General features: G+C 42.1%; 1 protein-coding gene across 1 annotated transcript; it reads right to left on the bottom strand.

The window, feature by feature from the left end:
• Window positions 1-8,549: 8,549 nt before the first annotated feature.
• Window positions 8,550-9,905, bottom strand: LOC142616792 (uncharacterized). Its single transcript, XM_075789571.1, has 2 exons — window positions 9,192-9,905; window positions 8,550-8,846 (listed from the first exon to the last, which is right to left on the bottom strand). Exons 1-2 carry the CDS (start codon window positions 9,903-9,905, stop codon window positions 8,550-8,552), a joined length of 1,011 nt encoding a protein of 336 aa, XP_075645686.1.
• Between the last annotated feature and the right edge of the window lie 2,865 nt (window positions 9,906-12,770).

Below are 12,770 nucleotides of genomic sequence, written 5' to 3'. Positions count from 1 at the left end.
CCCGTAAGGGGACTTCCTCTCCCTTATATATCCCTCTTTTTCTCATCTCCATCATCCACGTGTAGGTCAAGCTGTTGGCTTTGATCCTTGTCCCATCAGTACCATCCTAAAGTCTTTGGGAGTAGTTGTAAGGCTGCTTACCACTGTTCAGGCATCGCCTCCACATTAATGCGGCCAGAGGGTTAGCTGCAGAGCATTCAATGTGGTGGTAGTAGCTCTCCCTTAGATATTTCTTAGCTTCCTATTGTCCTTTGCTTCCCTAATGTTTATCCTTATCAATAGAACCCTTCGAAATGTTGCCCTTAAGGGTAGGCCAATTCCTCTAACCTTTGCCTTATTTAGCCGAGGAGGCACTCCTCCTCAAACTATCTTCACAAGTCTTTCCATTAAAAGACTGTCTGTGACGCTCTGATTTGTACTTCTTCCTTGTTATCTCCTGGTCCTCGGACTAATAGACGTCCTCGAACAAGGCCAATGGCCCAATATACACTTATGGGCCCTTTATCCCTACAATAGCCCCTCAAAATTACCATCTTTTGCTCCTCAGAAAAGAATGAGATCTTGATATTATTATCATTATCCTCCTCTTATCACACGTCATTTCTTGTCCACGCAAATTCCTTTTCCATTGCCCAACGCACGTCCCTGACGCTTCGGCATCTGAGGTGTGCCTATATTAAATTTATGCAGTTCCATGTCTCCCACGTTTTACAACACGATGAAGATCCAATGATTAAGGATTCTATTTGGAACTTGGGCGGGAATTATCCTGCCCGCTTTTCTCTTTCTTATAAATACTATTTAGAAACCTCACATATCTCACTTTTGCACTTTCCAAACTCAAGAGCTAGTCCGAGGAGACTTTATACATTTCCGTAAGTAGCCTCTAGTGACTTTTTCCTTCTTTCTTTTTCCAATCCCTTCTATCATTCTTTGTAGTTAAACCCTGTTCCTTTCCTCGACTCGTATAATTTCACCTCGGCCACTTAATTCTCTTAACCCTTTTACATATATGGGGAGATTTGCTTACTTGGTGAACACCCTAGAGGGTATAGAAGATTTTAAAACCCAATACCGAATTCCCTCAAGGGTTTCCATTAGATATTGTAAACAAGGGCAGTGGCATGCTATGAGGCAAGAGGGAGAAGTGGTAATCCCTATGATTGCCTTTATAGAGGTAGGGATGAGAATCTCCATAGGTAGAGTCACTAGGGATTACCTAATAGCTCACCATCTCTCCCCCACCCAGTGTGCTCCAAACATGTTTAGGATCCAAGGTAGTGTAGACGCCCTCAATGAGAGGATGGGCTTGAACCTCACCCACCACGATGTCAACTGGATTTACAACCTCCACCTCTTAAAAGGGCAGGGGTATTATTTAAATACTAGGGTTCTTGAGGTTAAGCTAATCTCATGCCTCCCTGATTCCAACAAAGGCATGAATAAAGATTTTCTAATCATCTAAGAGAAGTGGCACGATGGCCTCCATTGCCCGACGAGAGATGGGATACCAAGTAGGGTTCTTTGGTCTAGGTTTATTACTCTAATGTCACCCCCTTTTCTCTCTAATATTCTTTGCACTTGTTTCTTTTTATTTGTGTGTGCAGTTTGAATTTTTCTTTGAATCATGTCATTTTTCTGACAGTTTCTTTTCTAATGGCTTTGTAGATAAGCAAGCCCCTATTCCCAACCTAAATCTTGTCAACCAGTCAGACCTAGACAATATACTCAAAGCCGAGGTCTTCGTTCACAGCGACAGTCAATTGAGGGCAACCCACCTCATCCTGGGCTACAAACCCCTCTCGTCCAATTTTCAAGCGCCGAAGAACGTGATCAAAGCGAAAGACCCACGCTTGCCCCTGATAAGTGTTGCTGCTCCGGGTTTTTCACCACTGGTCTCATTCCACAAGGTTTATTTGAAGTGACCTTGCCATCTTAGTATATGGCCAAAGAAGCCACCTCTTCCCAGCCTATTATCAAAGAAGAAGAAGAAATAGTTGACATCTCGGATTTCAAAGACGATTTTAAAGTTTTTAACCTACCCTGCTCTTCGGAAAGCCCGGTCAGTGACCTTAGCCTTCTACCCTCAGCACAAGTTAGCCACTCATAAGAAGACCCTGCCATCCCGGAAGCAATGCAAATCTAACGTAGGACCAGATCAAGTCTCCAGAACCTGATGGAGGCCTAGGCAGGAGGCCAAGAGTCGGAGAAAGTTGTCCAGACTAAACTTCCCGCCCCTCTACCCACCCAAGCCTAACGTCCCAACCCTGCTGATCACAAAAGGAAAATGGATCAGCCTAAAGGTAAGGAGGTGGTGGAGGGAGGAAAAAGTCATTCCTTCAAAGAGGCCAAGCCCCAAAAGGGAGCCAAACATGCCAAGACAACACAAACGGTAGTGGAGAAGAGAACCAAGGCTCAGGTAGCCGCTCCGGCGTGGTCTCCTACCATGGTGTTGGATGAAGCTGCTTTAACTGCCGATGCCTCCATCAAGGATTTCTAGCAAGGGAAAGCTGATTATGTGGCCGATGCTGTGGAGCAGGCTTTATTACTGCCCGGGGACATGGCCGACCTGAAGGCAATGAGGAAGCATGAGGTCTTTCTTACTTTGAAGAAGGACCTAGCACTGGTAAGACTACTAACTACCCTTTTTATTTTATTATCATTGTATATACTTGTTTTTTTTTTTAATTATATATTTTTTATACTTGACTTCACCAACCTGGATGTTTCTTTACTTTTTCTTTATTTCCTAAAAAAGGCCGTCCAAGCTACCGACAGAGCTGAGTAGATAGTCGTCAACTCTCATAGATCAATGAAGGAGGAGGAGTCTAAGCGCATTGCTACCGTGAAGGCCTTCGAGGTAGTAAAGAAAAGGTTGCAAGAGCTCAATACCAAGCTAACCAAGGCCGAGAGGGAAAAGAAGAGCGCCTAGGCCGCTTTAGAAGGGGTGGAGAGGCAGGCGGAGGCTCAGCGCAAGAAGCTCCGCTAGGCTGAGGATGAACTTGTCACAGCGAAAGATTAAATAAAGGCCCCTAAAGAAGATATTGGAAGAGGCTGAGAAGGCCAAGGAGGAGGCCGAGAAGGCCAAGGACCAAGCTGAGCGAGATGGGTATAAAGCAGGGGTGGCAGAGACCGATAAGGCCCTTGGGGCTGAGGTCTTGGAGGTATGTAGATACTATTGCCTCTAAGTGTGGAATGAGGCCCTCAACCAAGCTGGGGTTGAGGCCTCCTCTACCCTAAAGAGAGCAGAGAGTGTGTACTACCCTCTTGCCATTCAGGTTTCCAGCTTCTCTGTCCCAAAGCTGATGCTGCCTCCAAGGAAGAAGATACTGGCAAGAACAGCCCAACCAAGGTCCCCCCTTCTTCTGGCAATCCGTCTAAGGAGGCCGAGCAGCCTGAGGTCACTGGAAAAGTAGCTGATACAACCAAGGAAGTGGCCCGTGATGTCACTCAACCTCCAGTTGCCCCCAAGGACCCTTCCAAGGAGAAAGAGGCCTCCCACACTATGAAGCTCGTCCTTGCTACTCTACCTATGCCCACCAAGGAGGACCTCAAGGGTAAAGAACCTGCTTCTTCAACAAAAACTTCTGACCAGCCTTCTAAGACCTTAGCGAAAGATAAACTTGTAATTAAGCTTAAGTAATTCTTGGAGCAATTGTCTTTTTTTTTTTAACTGTTGTTTCTGAAACCTTCATCTCTTGTAATCATTTTGCCTTTCTCAAGGTCTAATCTAATGGCAATTAAATTTTTTTATTATAGATGTTTTGTGCAAATTTTGACATTTCCTATGTTCTTCTTTACACTTAATTAGTTTAAGAATAAAGGGTGATAGCATCTGACTTAACACACACTCACATATTTAACTTTGATGATCTTTGGTGCAAGTGACAGCATAATCATCCTTTAAATAATTAATCACAGGATAAATGAAGCTTTCCAAGCTTAAATTTTTCAACAAGAGGTGACTTTTAACTTAGAAGAAATACTTTTTACACTTAGTTAATACACAAACAAAATATAACCTGATTCTGATATCAGGGTAATATAGCTGCCACATCCCATACAATCAACAACAGATCTGGCAGGACCAACCAGGCTCATAATCTTAACAAAATAGACTATTAACTTTAAAACCATACCTTAAACATAGCCCACTTAAAGGACCCTACGTACCATCCATAGTTTTACATACCCTACCCCTTAGCAACAGATTTAAGGAATTGCAGAGGACTCCCAGCTCATGATCTGATCATGGATACACTCACAAATGCTTTAAGTGATGCTCATGTGTGGCATAATTAGACTAATTACTTGCAAATGCTTGGCTTATCCGTCATAGCTGGGCTAATTACTAATTCCCTCAACGCCTGTGGTTCAAGAAACCTGACATGGCCGAGGTTCCGTTTAACACTTAAAGAAATAAAAAGAAGTATTAATTTACCCAAAGTATGTGGTCCGAGGAGCCAGGCATGACCAAGGTTCTGTTTAACACTTAGAGAAATGATAAGAAGTATTAATTTACCCAAGGTATGTGGTCCGAGGAGCCAAGCATGACCAAGGTTCTGTTTAACACTTAGAAAAATAAAAAGAAGTATTAATTTACCCAAGGTATGTGGTCCGAGAAGCCAGGCATGACCAATGTTCTGTTTAACACTTAGAGAAATATATGGTCCGAGGAGCCAGGCATAATCAAGGTTCTGTTTAACACTTGGAGAAATGATAAGAAGTATTAATTTACCCAAGCTATGTGGATCGAGGAGCCAGACATGACCAAGGTTTTGTTTAACACTTAGAGAAATGATAAGAAGTATTAATTTACCCAAGGTATGTGGTCCGAGGAGCCAGACATGACCAAGGTTCTGTTTAACATTTAGAGAAATGATAAGAAGTATTAATTTACCCAAGGTATGTGGTCCGAGGAGCCAAGCATGACTAAGGTTCTGTTTAACACTTAAATAAAAAATGAGTACAACAAATAATGTCATAAATAAAACATGGCAAAAATACCTTTTATTAATAGAAATACCTTCGTAGGTTATTTACATTCTAGAGGCATGGTATAATTTTTTCGTCTAGACCTTTCAAGATATACGCTCCTATCCCAGCTACCGAGGTGATATGGTATGACCCTTCCCAATTGGGTCCTAACTTTCCCCATGCTGGGTTCTTTGCAGTACCCAAAACCTTTTGCAATACCAAATTTCCAGGGGCTAATGGTCTTAACTTCACATTTGAGTCATACCCTTACTTAAGCTTTTGTTGATAATATGTCAATTGAACCATGACATCTTCTCTTCGCTTTTCAATTAGATCCAAGCTCTTCTCTAGTAACCCCTTATTACTGTCCAGAGTAAACAAACACGTTCTCAGTGTTAGGAATCTAGTCTCCAGGGGGATTACAGCCTCAGCCCCATAAGTCAGAGAGAAAGGAGTCTCGCTTGTGGACCTACAAGGGGTAGTTTTATATGTCCAGAGAACGTTGGGTAGTTTTTCCACCCATTTGCCCTTGGCATTGTCCAACCTCTTTTTGAGTCTATTGACTATAATTTTGTTCACAGCCTCGGCCTGCGCATTTCCCTGGGGGTAAGCCGGAGTTGAATATCTGTTCTTAATGCCCATTTCGCAACAGTACCTCTTGAAAGCCTTGCTATCAAAGTGAAGCCCATTATCTGAGATAAGGGTGTAGGGAATCCCAAACTGAGTGACAATATTTTTCCACACGAATCTCTTAGCATCTATGTCTCTAAGGGGCTCAGTTTCAACCCATTTGGTGAAGTAGTCAGTGCCAACCAAAAGCCATTTCTTGTCTCCAGCTGCTTTAGGAAAAGGTCCTACAATATCTAAGCCCCATTGAGCAAAAGGCTAGAAAGTAGAAAGAGGGTTAAGGACTCCCCCAGGCTGATGAATGGTTGGGGCAAATCTCTAGCACTGGTCACACTTCTTCACATACTCTTGCGCTTCCTTTTGCATACTTGGCCACTAGTACCCTTGAGTGAGGGCTTTATGAGATAGAGATCTACCACCTGTATGACTCCCATAAATCCCTTCGTGCACCTCTTCCAAAAGGGGTTCTACTGCCTCGGGATGTATACATAGCAAGTACGGTCCAGAGAAAGAGCACTTATACAATTTTTTATCCTCGGACAACCAAAAACGATGAGCTTTTCTTCGCACCTTATCAGCCTCTCATTTCTCCTTGGGTAAGATGTCATCCTTGAGGTACATAACAATTGGGTCCATCCAACTAGGTCTCACCCTAATTTGATGAACCTGAACCATGTCCTTCCTTACCTCAGCAAGTTTACACAAATCTTCAACCAGGATGGCTTGAGGCAAACTTTGAACCGAGGAGGTTGCAAGCATGGCAAGAGAATCTGCATGAGTATTTCTACTTCTAGGGATTTGTTGTAAGATGAAAGACTTAAACCCTGATCGTAAATGTCTGACCTGACTCAAGTACTCTTGCATCCTTGGATCCCCAGCTTCTAATTCACCCCTACCTGTCCAATAACTAGCCTAGAATCTAAAAACACTTCCAACTTTCCTTCCATCTTCTAAACCATAGTCATTCCCACTAGCAAGGCCTTATACTCAGCCTCGTTATTCATGGCTAAGAAATCTAACCTCAAGGATTTCTCAATAAAAATCCCTTCAGGAGATACTATAACCAGCCCCACGCCGGATCTTCTTTGGTTGGTAGCACCATTAACATATACCCTCCAAGATAAAGGTTCTTGTAAAGAGATCACTCCAACTGATTTTTCATCCATGTTCTACTTCTCCCCTTCTTCTTCTATAGAAGGTTTAGCAAACTCGGCCACCAAGTCGGCAAGAACTTGACCTTTAACAGAGGTGAGAAGTATATACTTGATATCAAAGGCCCCTAGAATTGTACCCCACTTAGCAATCCTCCCCATGTAATCGGCTCTCTGAAGTAGGGATTGAAGAGGAAGTTGAGTCAACACCACCACCGTGTGAGCTTAGAAGTTATGGGGGAGCTTACGTGTTGCATGCACTACTGCTAATATGGTTTTTTCCAGTGGTAGATATCGGACCTCTGCTTCATGTAGGGACTTGCTTACATAAGAGACTAGCCTCTGAACCCCATCATCAACTCGTATCAGTACTAGGCTAACTGCATGGAGAGCTACAGCAATGTAAGCAAACATGATCTCGTCCTCCTCGGGCTTGGACATGATGGGTGGTCGAGAGAGGTATTCCTTCAACTGTTGAAAGGCCAAGGCGCACTCCTCGATCCACTCAAATCCCTTCCATCTACTCAACAATTGGAAGAAAGGTCCGCACCTTTTGGTTGACCGAGAGATAAATCGGTTCAAGGCAACAGTCATCCCCATTAATCTTTGGAACTCTTGAGGGTTCCAAGGTGGCTGCAAACTATTGATCGCTCTAATCTGATCAAGATTGACCTCAATTCCACGTTGAGTGACCATGTATCCCAAAAACTTTCCTGAACCAACACCAAAAGAACATTTAGAGGCATTAAGGCACAGCTTGTGTTTCCTCAATATTCCAAAGATGTTTCTGAAGTCACCAATGTGCTCAAATTCTAACTTGCTCTTTACCACCATATCATCTATATAGATCTCAATAGTTGTGGCTCAAACATTCTGGTCATGATCCTTTAATAGGTGGATCCGGCGTTCTTCAAACCAAAAGTAAGAGTAACAAAAGTTGTTTTCTCTTGATCATCCAAAGCCAAGGGTATTTTATGGTATCCTTGGAAAGCATCTAAAAAGCTCATTCGAGGATGGCCTATAGTGGCATCTACCATTTAATCTATACGAGGCATGGGAAAGGGGTCCTTGGGGGCAAGCCTTGTTCAAATATGTGAAATCTACACACACTCGCCATTTTCCATTCTTTTTCTTTACCATCACTGTGTTAGCCAGCCAATCGGGGTAAAAAATATTTTTAATAGCCTCAGCCTGCTTAAACTTGATCACCTCGTCCTTGATACCATCAGAATGCTCCTTAGACAAGCGCCGAGGTGGTTGCTTTCTGGGGATGGCCGCCGGGTTGACATTTAAATGGTGGCAAATGAAATTCTGGCTCACTCGAGGAGCCTCGTAAGCACTCCATGCAAACACATCAATATTCTTTCTAAGAAATGCCACTAGTTCTTCCTTCTCCCGAAGAGGCAGCTGTGCTCCGACCTGGAAGAACTTCTCCCCATCATCACCTATAACAACCTTTTCTAATTCCTCACACTTCACCCCTACTACCATATCTATAAATAACACTAGCTTCCTTGATTACTATAAGCCTCGCTCGGTAGAGGCCAAGGGCTCACATTCAGCCTGATGCCTAATAGCAGAGATTAAACACTACCTAGCCATAGACTGGCTCCTAATCAATTCTTCAACCTGCTCACCAGATGGATATTTCACCTTCAAATGTAAAGTGGAAGAGACGACTCCTATGACATGTAGCTAAGGTCTTGCCACGATGGCAGTGTAAGGAGAGTAAGCATTCACTACAATGAAGTTCACCTCTACTACCTCTAACCCTACTTGGACTGGTAGTTTGATCTAGCCCTTTGGTATAACCACCTTCCCATCAAAACCTACCAAGGGTGAATCATAACCGGTCAAATCCCCTAGTTTCAGCTTCAGCCCCTTATACAAATCAAGGTACATAATCTCTGCCCCATTGCCTTGGTCAACCAACAATCGCTTCACATCATACCCCCTTATCCTAAAGGTAACCACCAGTGCATCATTGTGCGGCTGCAAGGTACCAACCTTGTCCTCATCAGAGAAACACAGCGCTGGTTGGACCTTCATCTTACTCCTCTCCGACTCAGGGGATAAGTCCTCCGTAAGTGGCTGAGCTATGGATAGTATCCTAGAGAAGTGAGAACTAGTCCTTCCCAGGGCGGCAAGAATAACATTGATTGTACCCAGAGGTGGTTTTGAAGAAGCGTCTTTCTAAGATTCTAACCCTACCTGGCCTCTATGTCTATTGGGGTGATACAAAAATTGTTTTAACTTGCCACCTCGGACTAGTTGCTCCAGGTGATTCCACAAAGTTCTATAGTCCTCTGTTGTATGCCTTTGCTCTTAGTGGTACTGGCAATGAAGGCTTTGGTTGCGCCTTGTGGAGTCTTCTCCCATCTTATTTGGCCATTGAAAATATGGCTCATTCTTAATTTTTTCTAAGATTTGATGCACTGGTTCTTGGAACACAGTGTTAGCCACTTGAGCAGCAGCAGCCCCGAATTGCTCAAAAAAATCCCGCCGATGACAATTACTATTATACTTGTCCAACCTGAAGTCCCTTCTATCTTGAGGGACCACCTTAGTCTTGCCTTTACCTAGTTGTTGGTTCTCTTCTACTCGCTTATACTTATCAATGCGGTCCATGAGCTGACACACATTACTAACTGGTTTCCCTGTCAACGATTTCCTCAAATCGTGCTTAGCAGGCAGGCCAACCTTAAACGTTCTTATAGCTACGTCATCGAAATTTCCATCAATTTCATTAAACATCTCCCAGTATCGGTTAGAGTATATCTTTAAGGTTTCTTCCTCTTGTATGGCCATAGACAGCAAGGAGTCCAAAGACCGAGGAACCCTACTACAAGTTACAAACCAAGAACCAAAAGCCCTCGTAAGCTCCTTAAAAGAGTGAATAGATCCCTCCTTCAAGCCATTAAACCACTTCATTGACACAGGCCCTAAACTAGATGGAAAGACCTTGCACATTAAAGTCTCGTTCTTAGAATGAACGGTCATTCTTTGGTTGAAATGGCTTTTGTGCTCCACAGGGTCCGTTCTACCATTGTATATGGTAAACATTGGCTGAGTAAATCGCCGGGGAAGCCTCGCTCCTTCAATTCTCTGGGTAAAAGGTGACTTGGAGATCTGATTCAGAGCCTTACTCATGACATTGTTGCCCAAGCCTTTACGTGACAGACTTCTCCTCCCCTACCTATCATGATGCTCCTCGTCATAGGAGAAAGATTCACTAGGAGGAGTCCTTGACCTGTGCCGGTAGGTATGATCATTATCATCATCAAAAAAATGGTTAGAACTTGAAGGAGTTCCTATATGCCACTCTTGGCGCAACCTTCTTCTTAAACGATCAATCTCCAATTGCATGTTTTTGGTAGTTGCCTCATGAAAGATGTGGCTTCCACTCCTAGACTGGCTCCTACTGGTATGTATGGTATGGACACTAACTTCCCAGTCCCTCCTTTGCCCAAGATTGAGAAACTGAACTTGATGCTGGCACCCAACAGACTCCTCCCAATTTAGCCCTGAGCCCACCATGATTCAGTGTTGTTTTCACTAAAGCTCAAGTATTTCCCACAGACAGCGCCAATTGTAAGGACTTGATTTGGTTCCTAAGCCTAAAGGGAAAAAGATTTAGGCCCAAAGATCCCAATACAATGAATTTGTAAAGAGTGGGCTGGAAAACTAGGTTTTAATGAATCAGAAGATAACTATAGTGAGCCCAGATGAAAAGAAAACAAGAATATGATTGTTTTGCATGAAGTAAATCATCCTTGGCATAGTCCAAGAAGACTAAATCATATATATGCTTCTTTTGATTTTGATTACAAGTCCTGTTCCTTATGCTATAGTATTTTTTCCTCTCTTTTTCGATCCTCCCCCGTAAGGGGACTTCCTCTCCCATATATACCCCTCTTTTCCTCATCTCCACCCTCCACGTGTAGGTCAAGCTGTTGGCTTTGATTCTTGTCCCATCAGCACATTCCTGAAGTCTTTGGGAATAGCTGTAAGGCTGCTTACCACTGTTCAAGCATGACCTCCACATTAATGCGGCCAGAGGGTTAGTTGCAGAGCATTCAATGTGGTGGTAGTAGCTTTCCGTTAGATATTTCTTAGCTTCCTTTTGTACTTTGCTTCCCTGATATTTATCCTTATCTAGAACCCTTCGAAATGTTGCCCTTAAGGGTAGACCAATCCCTCTGACCTCTCCCTTATTTAGCCGAGGAGGCACTCCTCCTCAAACTACTTTCCCAAGTCTTTCCATTAAAAGACTATCCGTGATGCTCTGATTTATACTTCCTCCATGTTATCTCCTGGTCCTCGGACTAATAGACGTCCTCGAACAGGGCCCATGACCCAATATAGACTTATGGACCCTTTATCCCTACAGGGCTCATTTCCAATCCTATGTATAGCAGGATGAGCTTCTTAAATTGCAAGTGGCTCCAATCTTCTCATTTTTGATAGATTAACAAAAATATTAACACGAAGGCCTGTGGCTTTCTAATCGCAAGATGATTCCCTCTTCCCTATTATATTTGGACTGGCCTTTACCGAATTATATCTACAAAAGATTAAAAATTAAAAAAGGAAAATTACCTGTTGCTTGAACTCATTGTCTGTGTATACAATTCTAAGAAGGCTTTGCCAAATTGAATGCAACTTGACTACAACAACACTGATGTTCATTCTTTTTCTTGGACATTCTTTGGAACAAGCAATTCCAATTCCAAGTATCAAAGTCAAGCATTCTTGAATTTTGAGACTCCCATTTTGATTCTCATTACAAGTGTCATTCATCCTTCTTTTACCCTCTTGTCTTTTTGGGAGAAGAATAGGAACTATAATGTCAATTATTCTTTTTGGGAGATTTGCTTTGACATAGTCACGAAGATTTAAGCTATCATGGAAAATGTCATTGATGGGCCTTTTTCTAGTGAACATCTCGAATAATAATAAACCGTAACTATAAACATCGTCATATGTTGATACCGCGTTTCCCATACCATACTCTACAAGTGCACATAACCTATATTGCAGTACACACACACACACACACTTTTTCAATGGCATAAAATAAAAATCAAGAAAAAAAAGGATATCTAGAAAATTTGTTATAATGCTTTATATCTTTTATGGTAGAAAATATAGGAAAAAGAAAAGCAATTAAATTTTATAAATGTAAATTATATTTACCTGGAGGAGTATAACCAACAGTTCCTTTAACCCTAATGGAGCTTGATTGATTAGTAGAAGAATTGTGGATGATATCATGAAGGAATCTTGCCAAGCCAAAGTCACTTACATGTCCAATCATTTCCTTATCAGGAAAAACATTACTAAGTTTGAGGTCACAATGAACAATTGGTTGCCACAATGATTATGAAGATAATCCAATGCACTAGCAATATCAATGGCAATATTCAATCTTTGAAGAAGACTTAGCTTCCTTTGTTTCACAAGAGCCTCATTTTTTCTTGGAGTTGGATGTAATCACTCATCTAGATTTCCATTTTCTAAGAACTTGTATGCCAATGCCTTAAAATCGTGACCTTGATAGCCAATACTTGAACATGCTGTGAGCACCTTTACAAGATTTCGGTATCTAATGTTTCTTAGAGCCTCACACTTAGCTTTGAAACTTTTGGAAGCTCCATGACACCCTAAGTTCATTACCTTGATAGCAATAGTATGCTTATACTAATCAAGAATACCTTTATACACTGACCCAAAACTACTCACACCAATTAAATTAGCAGAAGAGAATCTACCAATTGCATTTAAGAGACCTTGGTAAGATACATTCACAAGCAAATTTATTGAATCACTTGAGGTATTTTCTTTCCTTTTTTCTCCTAAAGAACTAAGAAATTTAAATGATAAGACCGAATTTGCTCCAATAATTAAGCCCGAAGAGTCTAGAAATTATTATTAACTTCAATGTAAGAGTCAACTTTCTATTTTTGAATTTTTTGTTTTGCATTTAGGAAGTTGAAATTTTGGTATGCCCTCACA

Source organism: Castanea sativa, chromosome 11 (assembly GCF_040712315.1).
Source record: "Castanea sativa cultivar Marrone di Chiusa Pesio chromosome 11, ASM4071231v1".
In the NCBI taxonomy this organism is placed as follows: domain Eukaryota; kingdom Viridiplantae; phylum Streptophyta; class Magnoliopsida; order Fagales; family Fagaceae; genus Castanea; species Castanea sativa.
Note: the sequence above shows the minus strand (reverse complement) of the source record. Positions and strands in the feature narration are given on the sequence as shown.

What these genes read in the sequence shown, in the direction of transcription:
- LOC142616792 (XM_075789571.1), bottom strand. Translation starts at nt 9,905, where the DNA reads ATGAGTAAGGCTCTGAATCAGATCTCCAAGTCACCTTTTACCCAGAGA. An exon ending in ACACTGTGTTCCAAGAACCA is followed by an intron (nt 8,847 to 9,191) that starts GTGCATCAAATC and finishes TCCATAGCTCAG; the next exon opens with CCACTTACGGAGGACTTATC.